The sequence below is a fragment of the Seriola dumerili genome, unplaced genomic scaffold (assembly GCF_002260705.1).
Source record: "Seriola dumerili isolate Sdu_G_001 unplaced genomic scaffold, Sdu_1.0 BDQW01000047.1, whole genome shotgun sequence".
In the NCBI taxonomy this organism is placed as follows: domain Eukaryota; kingdom Metazoa; phylum Chordata; class Actinopteri; order Carangiformes; family Carangidae; genus Seriola; species Seriola dumerili.
Genome location: NW_019174302.1, coordinates 367,301 through 380,310, shown reverse-complemented (window position 1 = coordinate 380,310; position 13,010 = coordinate 367,301). Strand labels below are relative to the sequence as shown.

The window sequence follows — 13,010 nt, the reverse complement described above, 5'->3', positions numbered from 1 at the left end:
CTTCTAGAAGAGGTGCTAATATTGCACGCACTTCTTTGCTGATTATTTCCTGGACAGACTCTATGTTCTCTTCCAGGCTTTCTTCCTTCTCTATGGAGGTGGTCGGTTCTTCTTCTGTTCGTCTTTGTGTCATTGGGATGAAAATCTTTGCGGCAAATCCCTTTAACATTTCGCAGGCACGATCCACCATCATGTTAAGTCTTTTAGGGGGAATGAGGCGATTTTGTGGAGACTCCAAAGATCCGCTAGAGAGGACAGAGCTGATACTCTCTACGACCTCTTCCACAAACAAGTCTGTCAGTTTTTCTGAGCTGACACACTGGACATGGTCTTTAACGTTGAGAGCCTCAACAAAACTGTGAGAGAGTGCATCACCCAGACTGGACTGAACACACTCCTGAGACACGAATGCATGTGACTCCTTAACAGCCTTCAACACGACTGATGAAATAATTTTAATCAGTTCCATCAGCAGCTCTGCCAACAGAACTTTGGTGGTAAGATCAGGGGTACCAGAGTTTAATAATGCCCACTGTTCCGTTGTCAACTTTGTGAAAAAGTATTCAACCAGCGGGCGAAGAGTATCTACTTCAATCTCTGGTATCTCCATTGGCTGTGGTACCTCACTTTTATCCATGATAACTGTTGGTGTTTACAAAACTTCTTGATTTAGCTGTTGGTGTTTTACAAAATCCTTGATTGAGTATTCTCGTACAGGTCTGTCAATTTAACACTAGCTGAAATGAAGACTGAATGTGTACCTTTGATATATCTATATATATATATTGATAGATATATCAAAGGTACACGTCATTCACACATCAAAGGCATTCCATGTGACGTCTCACATCAAAGGAATGGACTACACGTTAAGCTCCGCCCCCTAAAGCGTGTGCCATAGCAACCGTTGCTAAGGCGCCTTAGCAACCGTTGCGTGCTTTCATCGAGCTCTCGTTTTCATCGGGGTGAGCTGAAAATATAGTCAGTTTTAAATTCAACGTAAAACAAAAAGGGAACGTTCCCTCGGAAGTTTACAGCACGTTTATGACGTCCGCCACTGGTCCCCACCACAACGCTTCCTGAGGGACCGGGACGGCATTGACGTTCTCGTTTGAACACTTCGCGAGGATCATATAATACGGAGCACGGGAGGGGACAAAAAAATTAAGTTTGCGAAAAAAAGAAAGAAAGTTGTATTTGTAGTTGTAAAATCATTTGCCTCTTGGGACATGTTTTTACAGATGAAAAAAAAAATAGAAAAGTGATCCTGGCAAAAACAAAACAAACAAAAAAAAAATCACGTGCCTCTCAAGGCTTGTTTTCACAGATTAAAAAAAAAAACAAACATTCACTTGTTTCTCAGGGCATCTGTACTTTGCAGCTCTAAACTCTATTTAGTCTGCTTTGCTTGTTGCATTTTGTTAAATGTTGCATGCTACAGAAAAATACTCAACATGTAAAACCAGGTTTTTAGGGGCTTTAAGCTTTTTTTCCAATACCACTAAATATTCATGACTACATAAGCAGAAGTTAAAGTTTGAAATAAAACCAGACTTGTCAATAATATAAGTTTAACACTCGAAAATGAAGATAATCTGCTTATGGATGTGGTTTGATTAGATTTGATTGGTGCAAAAAAACTTGACATCAATTGAGTCATCACACAAATGCAACTGTCGTGTCAATTAACCAAAACCTAGCATTAGCATTAATCATAGTAAGAGGCTGACTGCAAAAATAGGTTTTCAAGAGACCCAATAATGATCAGCTTAGATTAGAAAAGAGCTGGTTTGCAAGATGTGTTTTACCAGCACATCTGAAGTCATCTGAATGAGTGAAAAACAAACAGTTTTTAAATGTTATTAGTTACTCCTGTGCTTTTCCCACTCTGACATGTGTTCATCTGCTCATCAGACCAGCCTTGGACGGATCAGGTGACTGTAATTTGCTCTTTGTTCTTGCTCGAACAAATTTCAGGAACAACAATTAACAAATCTCAATTATTTTTTCAGTTAATGGTGTTTTTAATGTACAGTAAGCATGTGACTAATAAAACAGAAAACAGCACCAGAAGAAATGTGTATCTCTGCCAATCTAGCCAACTACTCTGAGCTGTGTGTGTGTGTGTGTGTGTGTGTGTGTGTGTGTGTGTGTGTGTGTGTGTGTGTACTTACGATCTTTTTTTGAGGACTAGTTTGATTTATAGACTTTAGGAAGTCTGGATATTTTGGACGGTCCACATTTTCTGACACACCTTCAAAGGGTTAGGGTAAGGCATTTAGTTGTGATGGTTCAGGTTAAGGTAAGGGGCTAGGGAATGCATTATGCCAATGAGTGTCCTCACAAAGAAGTACAAGAGTGTGCGTGTGTTTGTGTCTGTTTGAGCATAATGCATAATGTGTGATTTCATCTTACAACTGCATTTAGGATAAAACCTAAAAGATTGCCTCTACTCAATTTCATTGAAAGAATTTAGCCTAGCCATGGTTAATGATCAATAGTTTGCAGCACTAGAAGCCACACAATATTAGCGCTCACAATTATTACAAATACTTGTCAAAATAAATATCAAAAGATACATGTTCTGTTTGTCTACTGTAAGCACAAATGTACTGATTACATAAAAATTACAGGCGTTGTTTTCAAAAACCTCAAAATGGGGAAAGAGAAAGAAAAACTGAATAAAAATGGAAGAACAAAAGTCCGGAGAACAGATTTGATAGAGAATTGTAGGGAAAATAAAGTGTAAAGACGTTTAAATTCCTGTTCAGCGCTACCTTGCTCAGGCAGTTCTGTTCATCAGAGCCAGGTGAATGTGAGTTTTGAAGGCAGATCCTTCAGAGGCAGTTTGCTCTGTCCATTTGTCCTTCAGTTAGTAGGTGAACAGCCCAAACACCTGTTCCATGTTTATTATTCCAGCTGGCCTCAGTCTGGCCCAGGCAGGGGGATCTGTCTACTATCAGGCCATTGTTCTACCTTCTGATGAGGGAGACAACCTGTTTCCCTGCAGGAGAGAAACCCCAGGGGTCCGAGACAGAGTGCTGAGTAATCCATGCCTCTCGGCCCCCACAGCCGAGGGCCGGTAAGAGAGTGGAGGACCTTACGAGTGCTCGGCCTAGCAGTTGATGGATGCACAGTCTGCTTTGGCTTTTCCTGCCGAACTGATTATCCTCATGAGGCAGTGTCCGAACTCCTCCAGGATCATCCTCTCCGCTTCGGCCTGAGGCTGATGAGTCTGTTCTGCCTTTTTGGCCTGTTCCAGCAGACACTCGCACGTTGCTTCCAGCACCTCCTTTGTTACAAACGTGTACGGCAGCCTGCGGGGAAACGAAAACAAGGCCTTAGAGAGAAAATACACAATCCTTCATGTCATCAGCCATTATGATCTGTTAGCAGAGGTGTTTATGCCAGTTGTCACAAGAGTAGGGCTGCCCCTAAACAATGATGGTTATAAATCATCAGACGAGAATCTCCCAAGTTGACTGCACTTTTTTTCCTTCCTTTTTTAGCTGTGGTGTCGTACACAGTGATGCAGGCTGTAAACTTTTGCAAACAAAGTCTTATACGACTAAATGTCTAATATCTTCACATGTCAGATGATGAACAAAGAATCTGAATCTGAATACTTAAATCGAATCCCAGGGGGAAATTAGGTTAGGTTACCATTGCTCCCTCAGCAAAGAAAAGAGACTAGGAAGTAGATTACAAAGGTAAAGCTAAGAAAAAGTATCTGGAGGAAGAAAGGCCTAAAAAAGTGAGCTTTGTAGATTCAACATGAGACTCATGTAGGCTGTTACAGGAGTGTAGTGTGGGGTGGACTAGACTGTACTGTAACCAGGTGGAGGCTGTGGGAAATATATTTCCCATAATTGTAGGTAAGGGGTATTAAGAAAAATAAATAAAATGACGGTAATAATGTTGACTATTTATAAAATAAAAAATATTAATAAAAAAGCACAAGACAGACTAAAATCAACCCACATCCTTTCATGACAAATCCTGACTCAGCTGCAGCTTTACACCTGGCGGACTTTAAGTGATCATTCTTAAGAGTTTTCATGAAATCAAACTGTTTACGGTCAGCCTCATTCTTACTTCTTTTCCTTCCTAAACCACTTCTCTCCTTCAGCGTGGTCAATTAAACTTCACTGACGGGATTACATAGCACTCTGACACCACACGCACGCACGCACGCACGCACGCACGCACAGACACACAGACACACACAGACACACAGACACATGTTTGATGAATGATGAATTATTTGATGAATTGCTTCTGGAGGCATCGTACTGCAACACCCTAAGCTAATTGCTTATTTCCCATTGAAAACAAATCCTTGTGTTGGGCTGGCCTCCTCTCTCTCTCTCTCTGGGCCACACAAAGGTAAAGTTAGCTCACTTTACTACAGCAATAATCAAGCAACACAGACCCAAAACAAAGGAGCTTGTCTCCGCCTGGTCTGAATACTTATTCTTTAATATTTGTGGCCTAGACTGTATGCTGTTTTTCAATTAGCATAACTCTTCTTTTTGATTTCATACGCTGATATCATTCAATACAATCAACCACAGTCACAGCGAGTCTAATAAAAATCAGAGAGCTGCAAGTTGTTCGTGTGTTTCTGACATAAGAGGTAAGACACCTCAAACTCTATCTGTTATAATAATATTATTAATGTTATTTTTCCTCCTGTAACTCGTTGTAGAGGAGAAGTGTTACTGTACCTCCCGCCTCCACTTGAAATAACAGGTGTCGTCCGCATGAGCAGGTCTGAGATCTGTGAGGACAGCTTGGTCTTGGCTGCCGTCTGCTGCTGTACTCTCACTTCAGCTGCGTCGGCCAAGTGCATCAGCGTCTTCCTCTCCGGGCTCTCCTCAAAGTTCTTGCAGCCGATGCATTTACAAATGGACGAGCACATGATCTTCGCCTTCAGGTTGAAAACCCGGGAAATATATGGATGTAAACAACAGTCTACTTAATCAATACGAGGTGAGAAAGGCAAAACAATGCAGTCAGGGGAAAACCCACCTCGTAGCACTCGCAGTAGTTCTTCAGGCAGCCTGATCGTTTGCAGTTGCACCCTTTGCTGTGCCGACGATCCGACTCTCCCTCTTTACCTTTACCGATCTTAGGTTTGAAGGCCTCTGGATTCCGGTCCAGACACGTCTGTGAAAACACGTTTTCCCCTTAATTCACGCATCTGACATGAAGAAACTCCAATCAAACAGCTCGCACACTGTACATCCTCCTTACCTTGATAGCTTTGAGACGTTCTGTTTCATGCTCCAGGTTATTGAAGCAGTTATTGCAGTTACAATTATTGCAGAACTCTCCATTTGCAAAGCAGTCACAGTATCTAAAGGAAGAAGAACAGAGCTCTACTTCATAAAACTGAGTTAGAAGCCTATATCTTACTACCCATCATCTGTAAAGATTATTCCTGAAAGTATTAGGAATAATAGCTGCAACTGATGATCATTTGCATTAGTGATTCATGTATTAATGACTTTTTTGGATTAAAATTAATCGTTTGGTTCATAAGAGGTCAGAAGAAAGTAAACATGCATATCAAAATTTTCCTAAACCCAAGTTGGGATAATCAGATACTCAAATTGGTTGTCCAAAACTCAGAGTCATTCAGGTAAATATCATAAGAGACTAGAAAAAAAACACCACACTAGTCAATTTAGGCATTTATGAGTAAGATATTAATCTAATAATCTTCTTTCAGCTCTAATTAGAAACACTAAGTTACACATATATTAAGAAAAAAACAAAACAGATTGGATTAGTCTCAATGACCGTCATACTTACAGCTTGAGACACTGTGACTTGGTGCAGTTGCACGGTTTCCTTGGTCTTGAGGTTGTTTCTGCTGTCGACAGGCTGTGAACCCATGAGAAATATAGTTTCAATTAATCAATTAGTAGAATTCAGAAATGACCTCAGTCTTAATCTTAAAATACTTGAAATTATTTACTTTGTGGTTAAAGAGTTTTTTTTTTTTAGGTGTCAGCTTGATAGATTTGTAGAGTTTTGTTTCACCAGTTTAATTATAGTTGTGGGATTTTTTTCAATATAATTTTTTGGGCAGACATTAAGTGTTTATTTATTTACACATTTTATTTATTGACACCTTACAACACACAGTAAAAGAAATAAAATACACACATACAACTAGTGTTGGAGCAAGTTTGAAAAGTTGTGTTTTGATGTGGGATTTGAAGAAGGGAGGGATGATATACAACAACAGTTCCCAGCATTGTTGCACTAATTGCCATTTTAGCTCACAAGACTGGTTTCACCTCCACCTTGCGTAGTCTGGTAAAACAGTTTTAAATAGAAGGTGAATTATTTAGTGTGTCCACACAACAAATCAGAACATTAATGTCCCATGTCTTACCCATTAAGTGGCAGTCTGGCCTGAGTCTGGATACCAGCGGGCGCAGGGAAACCAGAGCTGCTGGCCAGGGTCACAAAAGGTGACTGCTGGAGCTACAGCAGGGCAGAGAACACAACAGAGAAGCTTCAGCACATGTTCAGTATATGTTCAGAGTGGTGTCTGTAAAAGAACATCACTCACCTGTGTTACATATTGTGCTGGCACGACTGCGTAGCCCACGTTCCCGCCTCCGGGAGCTGGTGCCAGGACGGTGCCTGGGGGGAGGTTGGTGAAGTTGGGCTGGATCTGGGGTAGCGGAGTTGCAGGCATGATCAGGCGTTGCTGGGTCTGAGTGGTGGTTACTACTTGTGCTGCTGATGTTAAGGGCTTAGGTGCCACCTACAGGGAATACAATCCATGAATGAAGCTTCTCACAGAAAGCTCTGAATAACATAAAAAATAAACATAAAACAGCAAGAACAGAAAATCTAAAGGTACCTGTTTCATGGTCTGTGCTGGGACGATGGGGACCGACATCCTCACTGCTCCTGCACTGACCACCATAGGTTTAGCTGTGGGATGTTAATCATCATAAGTTGCCACAGAGGAGCTTCTACATGTGCCTTTGCTAAACAACATTAGTTGCCACCTTGGTTTATTAGCAGATAAACTATGAAAATGTCTGTTCATAAGTCACCTGTCTGTATGGAGCTGGTGCTGGGACCACTGGGCTGTCCTGTGCTGCTCGCCGTGGTCGCTGTGACGAGGCGGACATAGTGAAACCGGCTTCCTGGCACCTGAATCTGCTGTACATTCGGCTGGGTGGCCAGTGGGATGATGGTCTTGAACTGGGAGCCACCGACTCCTCCCACAGCCACAGACTGCACTGGTTTAATATTCTGAAGATGTTCACATAAAAAAAACAAAACAAAACAAAACAGAGACTTATTTAAACTTTTTCCCTCTAATTGTTCTGATATAGGCAAAAAGCTTGGTCCAGAACTCACTTTACTATGTGTCACTTAAGAGTGAATTTCTAAAATGTTTTTGTTACTAAACGACTAAAAAGAAGATGGCGATTAATTTTCTGTCAATCAATTAATTGCTTCAGCACTTGTTGATTGACAGACAATTAATCTGCAACTATGTTCATTCTCTGGTTCAAGACTCTTGGTTTTCAGATTATCAGAACATCACTAATCAGATGAAACAAGCAATTTAAAGTTTCAAAAAATTGTGGACGTTGTCACCATTTTATACATCAACTGACTGATTGATTATTTGAGAAAAATCATTTCTTAATCAATGTTTTATGTATAGGGACAATTATATAGCATGCATCAGCCCAAGATAATTTGCAACCCTTGTCCTTAGATGAATCATCAGATGAAATGTCAAATAATCAATGAAAATTATTCCTTTTTTTTGCCTCCCTACGTCCAAATTCAACACACCGTGTGCTCTCTTTTCTAGATTAGATGTGACTGTGGCTTTAGCACGGCAGCAGCAAGAGAAACTGTCGACTACACAAAGAAATATCTGCGCATGCATCTTTGCTGATACAGAACAACTCGAGAGCAGATTTGCCCAAACTCGCGCTGACAATAAACAGTCCTACCTGTGCTGCGGTTTGGTTGGTGGCCACCTTGACGGGAGATGCAGACGTGGACTGCTGGACTGTGAGGATCTGCTGGCCGAGTGCTACATTGACGGGCAGAGCTACTGACTTCTGAGAGGTGTTGGAGGTCGGGGAAGCCACAGACACCACAGTTACCTGGTAGAGACAAGAGGAGTGCAGTATGATGAGTCTAACTATTCGCCACATCAAACACCAAATACATAACTCATTAATATTCTCACAAAATATTAATGCTTTGCTCACACATATCAACCAACAACCTGCTTATATGTGGGTGCTATGATGCATGAATGCATGGGTTTCTTGATTTACGATACACAGTTGAATATAATAACATTAATGACTGCTGTATGGGCTCACAGGCGCTTTTACATGCAGTAGTCGTTAGGTTATTAATCACACCTGTGCTTTTCCTGCTGTGATAAGTGAAAGTAGTGTAATCATCTTAAACTTGAGCTCTTGAAAACCGCAGTGGTGATAGTTTCAGGCACCTGCAGCTGGTTAATATTCAATTTAAGTCCATCAATGACACAGAAACAAAACTTTAATTGAGAAATTGTGAAATAGTGTGAAACATTTACCTTGCTGGGACTCTTAAGAGGTGAAATGGCAATCTTTTTCCCAGGGATGCTCTGTATAGTAGTGTTGTGGGGTTCAGACAGCGTAATGGTCCTTGGGGGCATCACTGGGGAATTCTGTGTTAAGACTCGTCCTGTGGAAAAACAGAACACAGGAGAAAAGCTGACATGTCTGTACCTAATTCTTGGTATAAAAACAAAAAAACTAAGCAGTTGTGATAACTGACTACAGCAACAAAAAGTCCAATTATTCAAATATTCTTACCAGCAATAACAGGAGGAACTGATGTCTGCGGACTCAGGCCTTTGCTGTTAACAGTTTTTGTGATGATGAACTTGATTGGTGCAGCTGAGGATGTTGGTGTTTTCTTAGTAATCTGTGGAGAGAGTCAGAAAAATAAAAGCTCATTCTAGTCACATATTCACCTCTTAATGCCAGTATCTGAAATGTATGTTTTATTTTTAATTTTTTTCCTTCTATTCAAAAATTGCCTTTAACTTCAAGTGAAATCTTGATGAAAGTTAAATTACTGCCACTGACTTTTTCTTGTTTGTTTGTTTCAATAACCTCAGATCTGGATATTTGGGAGTTTCAATTATCAAACGATCTGTCAGCCGTAAAGGTTTTTTTTTTTTTTTTTTTTTTTTTAACATAAACATGTAACATGAATCAATCTTAATATGACTCTCTTAGATTTGCTTTGTTTGTTTTATTATTATCATTATTATTATTATGACCAAGATATCTGCTGAGTGGGATATTTTACAGTGTAATATCAAACCTATAAGAACTCTCTGATAGACAAACTCTGTAATGGTGACACTGTTTCTAACAGAGTTGTAATGATTAGGCAATTAATCAATCAGTCAATTGCCAAAAAATAATCAGCAACTATTTTGATTTCAGTGTCCGTCTTTTACCAAGTTCACTGACTGTTTTTAGTACATAGGTGTGACAAAATAAGCAAGGTAAGGCAAAAGTAAAACTAGACAAATAGTTGTATCTGATCTAGTTTAGATTACTGTAAGAAAGAACTACACTGACTCATCTTTTGTTCTCGCCTCTTTTCCAAATAGTAAACTGTAATTTTGAGATAAGAATCAGATGCAAACAAACTGTTGTTTTTTTTACTTTCCAAGCAGGGAAGCTAATTTAGCACGGCTATATGTGCCCTGCACTGTCAGCACATGTCGGTCATATGTTTAACAATCAGCTGTTCTCACTTCTCACTCCTCTGGCACTCATCCATGAATGGAAAACACTGAAATCCAGACTAACAATGTCTTATTTTTATCATGGCTAAAATTAGCAATCATAATTTTGTTTAACATTCATATGTAGCAAGTGATAAAACAACTACAGTATGAATTTGCCATATAATATCAAAATCTAATCATTTAAATATTGCACAATAACACAAAACATTCAACATTACCTGTACTGCCTTCAGCTGCTGGGCCTGTAATGTGGTCACCTGGTTGCTAGCACTGCCCACCACAGGCTTCAGCTCCGACCTCCCACCAATGGTCACCACTTTAAACTGTGGTGCTTGAGCCTTGGTGTCTCCTGAGGCCTGTGAAATGCCAGGCTTGCTGCCTGTGTGGGGTAACTGCAGCACTATAGGTTGCCCCGATTTTCCAATGGCTGTAACCAAGAGTTTTTGTCCTTCCTGCTTGATGACCTGGGGAGGGGTGCCTGCAGACTTTGCTGCCTCTGTGGCTTGAGATGAGGCCACCTTGTTGAGAATGATCTGATGGTTTGCGGGAGAGATGGTGAACGGAGCCGTGAGTTTCTGTAGCCCACTTGTAGAGACAGTCCCAGTCACACTATCTGTAGTTTTGGTAGTGGCTGTGGAAGTAGCCAGGGCTGGTTTTAGGGTAAGAAGGGGTGAGGATGAACTGGAAATGGAGACAGGAATCTGACTTCCCGAGCTGATGCTGAGGGTAGAGTCTGGGGCCACGGAGGTGGTTAGAACCTGAGTGGGTTCTGTTGCAGCGGCATCTGAACACAGGCTCAAATTTTCTGAAGCCACAGGTGTATCCGTTTCCATCGGGACCGATGTATCGTCACTGGGCTCTGACTCGACTGTGGCGGCGTCAGGTTGGGAGTGAGGGACGTCCTCTATGGCCTCAGTATCCATGATCTCATCAGGAAGGAGGCTGTTGAGCTCTGGTGACACCACATCCATGCTTGCAAAGTCTCAGCTCTCTGTTAACCCTGTAAGAGCAATACAATTATTTGTCATTGTCATTGTAAAATGTACAATTTCTTGTCATTTATCAGCTGACGTTTACACACACATAACACATACACACATACATCTGCAATCAGCTAATGTGGGCAGGTATATCAGTCAGACTTTGTGTTGATATGTATAATTTAATTAATTCTTCTGACAGTGTCGCAAAAGCTGAACCTTACAGGTACAATAAAAATAAGCTCCATCACAGAACAGTTGTATTGGATTGCATTTGACTGTACAGGTTTAACAAATAAAGTAGCCAAACAGTGAATATCAGAAAATATGAAAATATATTGATCAGTTCACACACTTGATACATTTATAGCAATGACCTATATTTACTTTTTTTTTTAAAGTACTGTTCGTTTAAGATGTATTGCTCTGTATGATTAATACATACATGTACATGGACATTAATGCAGTCTGCAAAAGGCTTTGCAAAATAAAAATAAACAAACAAGGCAGGTCATTAAAGATAACGAATTAGCAGTATTCACAGCAAATATGCCCGGTTTGACACCTGTAAATTAGTTTTCAGTAATCACGTCAGATTTATCAATACAGTGGGGGTGCACGAGTCACGTCTGAGTTCCAGTTATTTTGACAGAAGCTGACAGCTGATGCTGGGTTATCTAGGCCGCACCGATCATCTCAGGCGTATCTTTGTCCTGCTGCTCTCCAGTCAACATTAATCCACCGAAACGCACATATGAACTCTACCCACCACACACACGCGCGCACACACCCGCGCGCGCGCGCACACACACACATACACACACACAAACACACAGCTAACTGCTCACATTGTTGTCACGTCCCTAGATGAAAGCAACCACCAGACACTGTGCTGGGCTGCACTCATTCATGTAAAAACACCCCCACTGCCGACCCCGCTTGGGGTAAAGAGTGAGGAAAAAGCGACAAGCTGTTTGCTGTCTGCGTTACTATTTCAGGCCGGGGTTGGATTTCGAAAGATCCGCCATTTTTACCTCGTCATCAGCTCTGCTAGCTCCCCGGCTAACACTGAGCTATAAAGGATGAGGTACTGCAGTTTACTATTATTTACATTAAGCCACGACACTTACCCGGAAAACAGAGCAGTTACATGAGAGCTGACGGTAATAACTGCTGGAAACAGTTAGCTAGTAGCAAGTAAGAAAACTCTGACAACCTAAACAATGCTAGCTTCCAATAATTCCTCCCTGTCACTTCAGATAACCACCCTGCTTATAACATTTAATGCAACACTTATTACAACTCCACCTTTAGATTCACCTAGCGGCACGTATAACCTGTGTAATGGGGCGTTATGGTTCAAGTAAGCGTGGCCTAACCTGTTATAAATGACACCTTTTCGTTAGTAAACGTCGTGTAAGTCTAGTGTTTGATCCAGGTAAGATGCGAGACCCGTTTCTAAACCAGAGACCCGTCAGATATAATAACAAATTCGGGGCTGAGTAACATGGAAATAGCTAACAGCGAAGGTAACTGATGACTTGTGCTGTTAAAATTTTTGACAGCACGCACACACACACAGACGCAGAACAGTTATCGTGCTGAAGTCCCATCAAAACAACTGTCAATGTTCAGCTAACTTAGCTTTTACTTTTCATTTGCACTGAGCGGACTGTTGACCGTCTGTTATTCAGTAGTTATCTGTTAGTACACACCAAACTTTGTCTCAGCGCACAGACACTGAAGGCGATCAGTTACAGGGAATATCCTAGCTCCCGTACTCTTCATTGGTGTCTACCCTTAGCTTCACCATCATCATTATCATCTTCATCATCATCATGAGCCTCATCAAGTCAAGCAGCCCAGCGGGCAGGACAACTGTACTAGCAAACTTGCTGAGCTTGCTAACCCGAGCTAGCTAGCTACAACATTATACCTCAACATTTAAACACATTCTCAAGTGTGTGGCTTTCTGCTGAATGCAGTGTGGTGGGCTCCAGAGAGGGACAGCAGATAGTCGAGCTTACCAGAGATTTTTACGCTGGGCGACGTTTCCAGATAAAACGAGGAAAGGAAAAGGCGATTGTTCAAAATACCGCGCCGAGCGCCATTCCTCCCTGACATTTCACAGGCCGGCCACGCCCTCCAAGCACTACGTATCTACTACGTAATATTTAAAGGCGCAGGACAGCTTTGTCCCATAGACTGTA

The 13,010-nt window shown here is 41.2% G+C and overlaps 1 protein-coding gene across 2 annotated transcripts; it reads right to left on the bottom strand.

The window, feature by feature from the left end:
- Positions 1-2,003: 2,003 nt before the first annotated feature.
- lin54 (lin-54 DREAM MuvB core complex component) lies at positions 2,004-12,913 on the bottom strand. 2 transcript variants are annotated; one of them, XM_022739835.1, is made up of 14 exons: positions 12,828-12,913; positions 10,039-10,820; positions 8,868-8,979; positions 8,606-8,736; positions 8,004-8,159; positions 7,083-7,284; positions 6,884-6,957; positions 6,587-6,784; positions 6,407-6,498; positions 5,818-5,889; positions 5,257-5,359; positions 5,032-5,169; positions 4,728-4,930; positions 2,004-3,317 (listed from the first exon to the last, which is right to left on the bottom strand). In XM_022739835.1, exons 2-14 carry the CDS (start codon positions 10,789-10,791, stop codon positions 3,116-3,118), a joined length of 2,436 nt encoding a protein of 811 aa, XP_022595556.1. In that variant the 5' UTR covers positions 10,792-10,820; positions 12,828-12,913; the 3' UTR covers positions 2,004-3,115. The 2 variants fall into 2 exon arrangements, with proteins under 2 accessions (XP_022595556.1, XP_022595557.1); XM_022739836.1 differs by lacking the exon at positions 12,828-12,913 and adding an exon at positions 11,931-11,946.
- Between the last annotated feature and the right edge of the window lie 97 nt (positions 12,914-13,010).

What these genes read in the sequence shown, in the direction of transcription:
- lin54 (XM_022739835.1), bottom strand. Translation starts at nt 10,791, where the DNA reads ATGGATGTGGTGTCACCAGAGCTCAACAGCCTCCTTCCTGATGAGATC. An exon ending in CCAACCAAACCGCAGCACAG is followed by an intron (nt 7,285 to 8,003) that starts GTAGGACTGTTT and finishes GAACATCTTCAG; the next exon opens with AATATTAAACCAGTGCAGTC. An exon ending in ATTTCAAGTGGAGGCGGGAG is followed by an intron (nt 3,318 to 4,727) that starts GTACAGTAACAC and finishes GTTTCCCCGCAG; the next exon opens with GCTGCCGTACACGTTTGTAA.